We start from the raw sequence: 9,654 nt of genomic DNA, 5'->3' as shown, positions 1-9,654 counted from the left end.
ATCCATATACGAAAACAAATATTCCTCATCGATGAACAAGTCAAGCGTCACCAATTCCATCGGTTTGACAAACACTACATTCCATCGACTTGGTTTCAAATACTTCGTTGCGAGGATGCACCTATTACAGTCTGTGCTACAGCAATCGGGATGGTGTATGCCAGAATCCACCAAATAACATTCATTTTAACTCAGTATAACGACAAAATCAAAAAGAATTACAAGTACATGACAAGAATCATTGGAATTGATATAGGCGGCCAGACTCTGTATATCGGAGAATGGGTTGAGGGAGATCTAACACTTAATCCTGAAGGTTTTTCCAAGATTGTGCTAAACGACTATCAAAAGAAGTTTTCTGTGTAGAAAGAATATAAGGATTGTTATTCTAGTATGCGCTGCTCGTTTAGTGGGAACCAAGTAAACATCTGCGGCCATTGCTCCGCGAAGGTACGATTTATGTGCAATTGATCCCTAGTATTACAGCGATCCCAAGTCTGCTGTTTGCGGCTGTTTGGAGTATTTCCGTTCTCTCTCTGAAGAAGATATGCGCCTGGTGAAAGACTGGAACCCGTGCGATCTAGTGAATGAGAATGGCGAAATCTCTTTTGCTATGAAGATAAACGGAAAGGAGCAAAAACTGTCATCTCTAGTGTTAGCGAATTTCTACTTTGAATACGCTCTTTACTGTATCATGCGCAAAGATTCAGACCTCTACGCACAGCGTCTGGAGATTCCAAAGCGGCAAAGCACCGAGGGAGGCGTGTGGGTAGCGAGCGTATTCCCTCGTTTCTTCTCTAATTCCCAAGGTTCCGGACACCTTCGGTCCAAGCGAGATCGCAAAGCTGCGGACGCTGACTTCCTGGAGCAACTACAAGCAGTTTTTCTATCTCAAGTCTTGCCTTGCGATCGCTTTGGAGAACGGATTCTATGAATGCACGCACAACCCAGCCTTCCAACCCGCGCGACACATCATCGTTGACGCTGGAGCCACACACATGACTCTATTCGTAGTGTGCTATTCGAAGGTAGCGTCGGAATGGAGGATGAACCGCAGAACAAGATCTGCATTGAGTATGCTCGCGATGTTCCCGGCGTTTGCGGCAGGCTTTTCACCGAGAAAATGATGGAGTGCTTGGTGTCGAAGGAGACGATCGAGCGACTGAAGCGCGAAGAGCGCAAGAACTACCTCCACATTCTGGACGTGTGCGAGAAAAAGAAGTGCGATCTGAACGCCTCGGGTTGGTTTCTCCGCTTCGCATCACTTCTAGAAATCGGGGAAATCGACGTGGATCTCTCCGACTACATCGAATTCGACGGCGACCAGGACATGAGCTTCCTCCAAGTCAAGATCGACGCCTTCTCCTCTCGCTGCGCCCCGCTCGTCGCTCGTTTCCGCGCCGCCCTCCAAGAAATGTGCGAAGCCATCCGCGGTTTCCACGATTCCACGCCGCTGGTGAAGGTGCTTCCCTCCGGCGGCGCGATGCGAACGCGCTGTCTCCAGCAGGAACTGAAACGCGCGGTGCAGTCGCTGGGGTGGAACCAGGCGGATTTGATGCACACCCTCAACATGGACGAGCCGGTCGCGCTGGGAGCGGCGACGTTGGCGCATTTGCTGGAGCAGAAGAGCGTGAAGTTGGACAAATCGGTGCTGGGGACGCTGGTGTTCAGCGAGGATTCGGTGGATTGGGAATCGTTCTCGACGAAGGAGAGCGATGTGGAGATTTGCATGAGAGAAAACGCGATGGAGGTCGAAACGCATCTTTCTATTATGGATTCGAGAGATCGTAGGGTGAAAGGGAAGGGGATGAGAGTGTAGGAGCTGCGTTTGTGAAGACGGTCGATGCGATTCATGCGAAGGAGAAGATATTCTTCGAGATCGGCTCGCTGCTGAACGAGTTGACGCGCATTTCCTTCGAATTCGAGGATAAGGAAGCGGCTGGAAGTCTGGCGTTCGAGCAAGGAAAGCCGCTTTTGGGCAAAACGCTGAGGGAACTCATCGGAGAAACGACGTGCTTCGGTCGAAAGATCAACTGGGAGCGGCTGCAGACGAGCAAAGGGAAGAACGGTCGATGGTATGCGCGCTGGGTGGAGGCGTTGCGAGTTTACCAGCAAGCGCTGGAAGAACAGGAAGCGAAGTTCGTGTCTGCGAAGGATGAGTTGAAGCAGATTCGCAATAGTCGAGCACGAAGAGAGGCCGTTACAGTGGAGAAACTGGAGGATTTGAAGAAGTGTTTTGAGAATGTGGAGAGCGAATACTTGAAGGCGCTTGATTTGGTGAAATGGGTGATCGAGTCTGTGAATTATCAGATCTTGAGGCGTTCTGGATAAGAGGGAGGGATTTGGTGTGCGTTTGCTTGGTGTTTGTTGGATATGTGTTCACCTGAATCCGGAAGCTGGGAAGAGTGCAACGAAAAGATCGTAGTATGCATTGATAAGATCGAACAGGCACAACACTGATTCCTTGATTCTATAGCACCAGCCTGAGCCCTATTTACCTCATACATCTAGCAACACATCCTTGAACTTACAGGGTATTCCAAAATTATTTCACTATTTCCCAAGAATCCTCTCTAACACACGTTATACACTTGTTTGTAACCATTATAAAACATGTCGCGCAGGTCGAAAAAGGCTCCAAAGCAGCCTGTTGTGTTGTCAGAGAAAGGTAAACAAAAAAGAAGGAAAGAATGAGGATTCTAGACGACCTTGGCCGAACCATCACCCTTTTCAGTTCTACACTATTTAATTATTATCTCCGTCTGGAAATGGTTAAAAGGCTCAATAGTTTAAAGGAAAAGCAGTTGTTGAAGTCTCAAAAGTCGCTATTGGATTCAAATTGAATGCATAGAATGAGAAAAACGATGAACAGCATCGCTCGGGACAGTGACGAGTTGCAGTTACACTATCTGGTTCGAAACCTCGTTTTTCCACATAATTTCTAGAATGTGATGGGTCTACACGACAGTGAGCGATCGACTCCCTCTGTCAAAAGCAGTGCCAGTCCCCTTCCACCAAGTCAACCGAGCCAACCATGCAGTGTTCCTTGTTCGGAGCCATCAATTCTAAAAGAAGAATCAGAACATCTCTCTTCCCTCTAGTTCCTGTATATTTGTAGATTACCGTCACTATTTGTTTTACACCTCTATTCCACACTCCACACTCTTTGAAAGTGAATAGAAATGGCGAAATAGCATTCTTGACAACTCATGAAACTCCCATTTGTCCAGGTATTTGATGATAATAGTGAGAAAGGGAGATGACTGTACGCTTGAATTCACCTCTCCACTTGAACCAGAAATCTTTGATTATTAGTCCTTGGAAATGTCCTCTCAAAGAATTAGCAAGAAGCATCAGTGTGTGGCCGATGGAGTGTTCTACGCCGAGCTCGACGAGGTAGGAGGTGTTTTGGCTAGGAAGTGACGTTTCAGCTCCTGAACCGCGAGCTTTCTGAAGTTGGTTACTCCGGAGTGAGCATCCGCAAGTCTACCATGAAGACTGAGATCATTATTCGTGCTCCCAGACCTCAGGAGATTATTGGTGAGAACTCTCGCCGCATCAACGAGCTGACTGCTCTGGTCCAGAAGAGGTTTGCGTTTTGTGAGAAAGCAAGCTAATTCCCTAGATTCGGCTTCAACGAGAACAACGTTGTTCTGTACGCCGAGCGTGTGGCTGAGCGCAGCCTGTGCGCCCAGACTCAGGCGGAGGCCCTGAAGTACAGATTGCTCGCCGGTCTGCCTGTGCGCCGTGCCGCTTACGCTGTGATCCGCAGCGCTCTGGAGGCCGGAGCGAAGGGCTGCGAGGTCATCGTGTCGGGAAAGCTGCGCCAGCAGCGTGCGAACGCGATGAAGTTCAAGGAGGGCTACATGATCAAGACCGGTAACGCCTGCAAGGAGTTCGTGGACGAGGCGACTCGCCACGTGCTGGTGAAGCAGGGAATGCTGGGCGTGAAGGTGCGCATCATGAAGCCGACGGATCCGGAGGGTCGTCTGGGCCCGAAGAAGGCTCTGCCCGATATCATCGTGGTGCACGAGCCCAAGGAGCAGCCGCTGCCCGCCTGGAAGCCCAACCAGCCCAAGGAGGCCGCGCCCGCGGAGGAGGCGAAGGAGCTGTAAAGGGACGACGATGGGAGAAGCGACGGGCTGAGGCCTGATCGGTTTCAAGGTCGATAATCATCATGGTTTGTTTGTTGGAGAAAAGGAGAAATCGAAGAAATCGAAGAATTCGAAAAGAGCTGCTGATCGTTTGGGCGGAAATCCAATCTTTTTTTAGATCGAATTGTTTTTTTAGAATGCAGGTAGGGAGAGGAGGAACCAGCGAGGGCTTATGGTGTAGCCTGGAAGAGAACCTTTGGAAGTTGTGGATCCCGAACTTGCCGATATGATTGAGAGAGAGAAGAACCGCCAGTGGAAGTCGCTGGAAATGATTGCTTCGGAGGTGACTTTGAGTGCTGGCGGTTGATGTGTAGAACTTTACTTCGAGAGCGGTCATGGAGTGCTTGGGATCGTGTCTTACAAACAAATACTCGGAGGGATATCCGGGTCACCGTTATTACGGAGGCAACGAGTTCATCGATGAAATCGAGCAGCTCTGCCAGAAGCGTGCCTTGGCCGCTTATCATTTGGACCCTGAAAAGTGGGGTGTGAATGTCCAGCCCTATTCCGGTTCTCCCGCGAACTTGGCTGTGTACACGGGTCTGCTGAAGCCCCACAGCCGAATTATGGGCTTGGATCTTCCTTCGGGTGGTCATCTGACGCACGGTTACTACACCTTCAATCCCAAGACGGGAGTGCGCAAGGCCCTTTCTGGCTCCTCGATCTTCTTCGAGACGCTTCCCTACCACGTGGATAGCGAGACTGGTCTCATCGATTACGACGAGCTGGAGAAATCGGCGAACGTGTACAAGCCCGAGCTGATCATCGCGGGTTTCTCTGCCTACCCGCGCGATCTGGACTACGCGCGCTTCCGCAAGATCGCGGACAGCTGCGGCGCGATCCTGATGATGGACATGGCGCACATCAGCGGCCTGGTGGCGACGGGCGAAGTGGCGAATCCGTTCGAGTACTGCGACATCGTGACGACCACCACGCACAAGTCGCTGCGTGGTCCGCGCGCCGGTATGATCTTCTTCCGCAAGGACGAGCGCGACTTCGAGAAGAAGATCAACGACGCGGTGTTCCCTGGCCTGCAGGGCGGTCCGCACGACCACCAGATCGCGGCCATCGCCACGCAGCTGCGCGAGGTGGCCACGCCGGCGTTCAAGGAGTACTGCGTGCAGATCAAGAAGAACGCGAAGGCGCTGGCGCAGGCGCTGATGGCGAAGGGGTACAAGCTGTGCACGGACGGCACGGACAACCATCTGGTGCTGTGGGACGTGCGTCCGCTGGGCCTGACGGGCTCGAAGATCGAGAAGGTGTGCGACCTGGTGAACATCTCGCTGAACAAGAACACCGTGCACGGAGATCGCTCGGCGCAGTCGCCCGGCGGCGTGCGCATCGGAACCCCCGCGCTGACGACGCGAGGACTGAAGGAGGCGGACTTCGAGAAGGTGGCGGAGTTCCTGGACCGCGTGGTGAAGATCTGCCTGGACGTGCAGAAGAGCTCGGGAAAGATGCTCAAGGACTTCGTGGCCGCGCTGCCCAACAACAAGGACATCCCGGTGTTGGCGCATGAGGTCGCGGAGTTCGCCACCTCGTTCCCGATGCCCGGATTCGACACGGAGACGATGAAGGTGAAGGATTTGTGGAGTGTTTGTTGAACAAACAGAGCCTCTAACCTCTAAAGGACTCTCATGATACAGAAGAATTATCAGTATAGTTGATTGTATAGGGGATGAATGAAAGCTGTTCGGTGTTGGGTGCGTGCTGCACGCTCTTCACTCCACGTTCAGTTGCTCACTTGGAATTGGCGCACCTCCGAGGCCGGAACGATCAGGCGACCGATAGGATGGACGAGATGGCTGTCTACGGATTCGAAAAGAGAATAGAAAGGAGTACCGGAGATGATTTCGTAGGCATTCACAAAGATGAGATTCAGTGCCGAGTCAAAACACTGTGGGTTATCAAGAAATCGAGTCTCTACCTGCAATCTTCCTTCGATTAAACGACCATCTACCAACAGAATACGTAGTGTTCTTCGCAGTATCTTTTGTAATTCATAGTATTTGGATTCTACATGATAACTATCACGGTAAGAAGGCAGATACCATAATATGTTTGTGACTGTTTTCTTTCAAACAGACGAGGGGTCTCACAATAGATGTTTTGCTGCACAAGAGGCATAATGCGAATAGAATAATGAGTACGGATACATTACGTTCGAGGTGAAGACTATGACATCACTTTGCGAATCGTGCGCCAATCAATTTGCATAATAGACAAATATGTATCTCTACGAAGAACTCGCCGATTGCAGGGAGACTCAATGTCTATCGCCGAGTCCGCAAAAGTCATACAGAGAAAATCATCAGTACGTTCAAGTGGAACCATTGATTATTTCAAAAGCGATCCAAAATGTATGATTGAATTCAGAGAAGGAAGAGAGTTGAAAATGACATACAGAAAAGGATTTATTCACTTTCCAACGTTACCAAAATACACACTTGTTGATTGTTCACAGAGAATGTTCCAATTTTACAACTTGTACAAAATACCATAGTCTAGGTGTTAGAGTGCAGTGATTTGTAGTGCGTTGTCTGCCTATGTGCTTCCCTGCTATTCCTCATATGATGCTATTGTAAAAAATGACGAGGCTAGCAAGAATCGGTGGATCGCATATTGGTAAATGCCCTGGATCCTTGTTTAGTTGTAGGATGGTATTATCCATTTTTGAATGTTTCTTTGTTGTGCTAGACTATTTTTTACACAGGTATTTGGTAGTGATTGCCTTAAACGCAGTTTCTGGTTCTATCACTTGTTAAAACTATTATTGGTACTTTGGATTTGGATGCCATCTTCACAGGTTTGTCTTGCGTTGAGTATGAAACGTCGTAGGGAACTGATTTCATCACAACAGTGATTCTCAATCCGATTCTCGATGTATTTGCGATTTATAGATGATTATTAGCAGAAGAACGCAAATAAGATTGATAATACGCTGAACCGTGTGATTACTGCGCTATTTGAAAAGATAAAGGAGGGATTGAATCGCTTGATAGATTACATTCCAAATCTAATTCGTCTAGGTAACCAAGTATGGATGTGAGTGTGTTCGCAAAGTAGATCAACGCAGAAAAACTAGAGTGATTGCAGTTGTGGCATTTCTATATATATGAATATAAAATAATATATATTTATGTATTGTGTGTGTTTGTTCGAAAATAGGAAGCCTATTTGTTCGTAATATCAAAGAGACAGAATTAAGCAAAATAAACTCACTTTCAGAAATTGATAGATATGTCAATGGCTGTTATCTAGTTTTAAAGTGTGTCCTATTTTTTCAAAACTCTATATTCCTGTTTACTAGTATATTTAATATTGATTCACAGCATTGTACCCTATTTGTTACAACGAGAACATTGTAAAGCACAATGCGAATAACACTATGACATAACATTCTAGGACAAGTTGTTGTTGTTATTATTACTATTTCTCTTATTGTTATTACGATTGTGATTTGACAAAATGGTGAAAAGATCCTTTTCCGAATTGTGATTCTTCAAGTCTAACAAGTACCATAAAAGATAGGTTAGCAATTGATTGCTGAAGATCATTCTGACTCCTTCAAAATTAAAAATTGATTGACAGATTCGTTCAATCTGTCAATCCTTCTTGTACATAATATGAGTTCTTCCATTGCAAAAGATATGAAAACCTGTTATATTAACGAGGCTCATCAGAATAATGGTAGCATAAGGAATGAGCGTTGAATTACAGGGTTGTCATCTAGCGAGGGCCACATACAGCAAGACGATGATTTGCAACAAAATGACACGGAATCTGAGTCGATAGCCCCTACTTGTCCTGAAAAAGTAATTGCAGAAAAGCAAAATACAGCATCCCGAAGATACTCAATAAAGTCGGAATTTGAAAACCAACAAAAGAAAAGTAACTATGGTACTCTTTCTTGGTAATGGACTATTCCTTTCATAGAAAGTCGCAAACAATCTCTGAATACAAATGAAGAAGAAATCGAAGAACCCACAAGAAAAATGTCCACTGATGAGGTAAAATCGGTATTTGTCTTTTATTTAGACCCTTAGTTACAATACACCGAAACCCAACCTTATTTTGCAAAACTCTGTTTTATTTGTTTCTCATCTTCCCATATCCTTGTTCAAGCTATTTGTTGCTCCCTTAACGGTACGCCGAAAATCTCTTTCCGAGTAACTTGTTCAATATCTTCTCTTGTTTCGGTGAAGTATTACGTGTAAAGATAATGTAACTCATTTTGCATTTTTTTGTTATGATAGGAGCAACGACCATTCCAAAGCGTTAGTGCTGTATCCTGATTCTTCGCAAGCTGCCAAAGCCTTGGTGATGAACGGAACTGTATTCCGTGGACACACAATTCAGGTACTACACAAGTGTAGAAATAAGAGATAGGTTCGTTTTTCAACAACGACGTATGTGGATCCCGTAAATGCGTACACCTGTCCCTCGATTCGCGATTTAACAGAGGACTATTATGGAAAGATTGTCCATCGATTTAACTCCTCGGAGTATGCCCAAATTCCATGGCATATGCCTTCGCGCAAACTTCACGTCGTTGGGTGAGCGAGGCTTGGCGAGTTAATGATAGGTTCGATAGTTCGAAGCCAAATATCCGTGATATTTTACTGCAGTTGTTTAGCAACTGCGGCACTGTTGAGAAAATTAGTATTTTAAAGAATGTTCGTTGTGTTGACAATGGGTTGAATGTAGATGGCCTGGATCGAAATGGATTCAACAGAATCTGCAACGAATGCAGTCGCCGTGATTCATAATTCGAGTCTGTTCGCTATGGTAGGAAATAAGGAGATTTGTGTGTAATTTGTAGCCTGGAAAGCTTCTACGTGTATCTTATGCAACCTATGGGAATAAATGATTAGTTTGGATTGTTTGTTAGAGAAATGGTAATTTGAAAATAATAATAATAATAATAATAATAATATGAGTGAGCAATCCTTTCAAATAGAAACATACTCTTCATTGTACCACCCTCAATCATCCTACATACCCTATGCCTACCTTTCGAAAAAAGACAAACAAAACCTTCACCTTCAATTTTCATTCAACAAACACCACAACCAAAAGTATAAGGACTAGAAATAAGTCAACTATGAAACAGAAATGGGCTCAGTCGGCGTCACTTTGGCCTTTGCATCGATCGCCTCTTTCTCTGCATAGGGTCTCCACAACTCCGGTCGGAACGCCGTGGCCAACGCAATCCTCGCGAGCTACGCCTCACACCCCATCCACGCCAAAACAAGGAACAAGTAAATAATTCCATCGGTGAGAATCACTTGGAGATAGAAAACAGGCGATCGAATAATGATGGGCAGCGTGTCATAGAGTTCGTCCTGCACGATCCACAGAATGACCATGATGACAGCGAACTACAATCATCCAGCCCTCTCCAAGCAGCCTACAAAGAAAAACAGAGCGAGAAAGAAGAAAAACAAAAAGTTCGCGTTCCACTTCGGGACCATCACTACAATTGAACCCTCTTTCCGCT

General features: G+C 46.6%; 5 protein-coding genes; 4 read left to right on the top strand and 1 right to left on the bottom strand.

Moving 5' to 3' along the window:
• Positions 1-150: 150 nt before the first annotated feature.
• Positions 151-2,331, top strand: GSBLH_T00006613001 (uncharacterized protein; the record flags this gene model as incomplete). Its single annotated transcript, XM_013041945.1, has 7 exons — positions 151-362; positions 411-450; positions 479-769; positions 810-1,028; positions 1,058-1,241; positions 1,272-1,787; positions 1,820-2,331. The coding sequence occupies 7 exons, from the start codon at positions 151-153 to the stop codon at positions 2,329-2,331; spliced, it is 1,974 nt and encodes a 657-aa protein (XP_012897399.1).
• Positions 2,332-3,302: 971 nt separating this feature from the next.
• On the top strand, positions 3,303-4,177 carry GSBLH_T00003238001 (uncharacterized protein). XM_013041944.1 has 3 exons: positions 3,303-3,396; positions 3,432-3,589; positions 3,626-4,177. Exons 1-3 carry the CDS (start codon positions 3,325-3,327, stop codon positions 4,113-4,115), a joined length of 720 nt encoding a protein of 239 aa, XP_012897398.1. The 5' UTR covers positions 3,303-3,324; the 3' UTR covers positions 4,116-4,177.
• On the top strand, positions 4,178-5,758 carry GSBLH_T00003237001 (uncharacterized protein; the record flags this gene model as incomplete). The annotated part of the gene is made up of 3 exons (XM_013041943.1): positions 4,178-4,297; positions 4,336-4,437; positions 4,469-5,758. 3 exons carry the CDS (start codon positions 4,178-4,180, stop codon positions 5,756-5,758), a joined length of 1,512 nt encoding a protein of 503 aa, XP_012897397.1.
• Positions 5,759-5,769: 11 nt separating this feature from the next.
• On the bottom strand, positions 5,770-6,281 carry GSBLH_T00003236001 (uncharacterized protein; the record flags this gene model as incomplete). XM_013041942.1 has 4 exons in its annotated part: positions 5,770-5,963; positions 5,997-6,051; positions 6,082-6,170; positions 6,206-6,281. The coding sequence occupies 4 exons, from the start codon at positions 6,279-6,281 to the stop codon at positions 5,887-5,889; spliced, it is 297 nt and encodes a 98-aa protein (XP_012897396.1). The 3' UTR covers positions 5,770-5,886.
• A 1,499-nt stretch (positions 6,282-7,780) lies between these two features.
• GSBLH_T00006612001 (uncharacterized protein) lies at positions 7,781-9,024 on the top strand (the record flags this gene model as incomplete). Its single annotated transcript, XM_013041941.1, has 9 exons — positions 7,781-7,844; positions 7,875-8,054; positions 8,091-8,173; positions 8,201-8,358; positions 8,411-8,513; positions 8,544-8,710; positions 8,740-8,830; positions 8,862-8,942; positions 8,977-9,024. 9 exons carry the CDS (start codon positions 7,781-7,783, stop codon positions 9,022-9,024), a joined length of 975 nt encoding a protein of 324 aa, XP_012897395.1.
• Between the last annotated feature and the right edge of the window lie 630 nt (positions 9,025-9,654).

Source organism: Blastocystis hominis (genome assembly GCF_000151665.1).
Source record: "Blastocystis hominis, Singapore isolate B (sub-type 7) whole genome shotgun sequence assembly, scaffold_3".
Classification (NCBI taxonomy): domain Eukaryota; class Bigyra; order Opalinata; family Blastocystidae; genus Blastocystis; species Blastocystis hominis.
The sequence above is the reverse complement of the archived record's forward strand: the minus strand, read 5'-3'. Positions and strand labels throughout refer to the sequence as shown.

What these genes read in the sequence shown, in the direction of transcription:
- GSBLH_T00003238001 (XM_013041944.1), top strand. Translation starts at nt 3,325, where the DNA reads ATGTCCTCTCAAAGAATTAGCAAGAAGCATCAGTGTGTGGCCGATGGA. An exon ending in TCTACGCCGAGCTCGACGAG is followed by an intron (nt 3,397 to 3,431) that starts GTAGGAGGTGTT and finishes GTGACGTTTCAG; the next exon opens with CTCCTGAACCGCGAGCTTTC. An exon ending in ACTGCTCTGGTCCAGAAGAG is followed by an intron (nt 3,590 to 3,625) that starts GTTTGCGTTTTG and finishes CTAATTCCCTAG; the next exon opens with ATTCGGCTTCAACGAGAACA.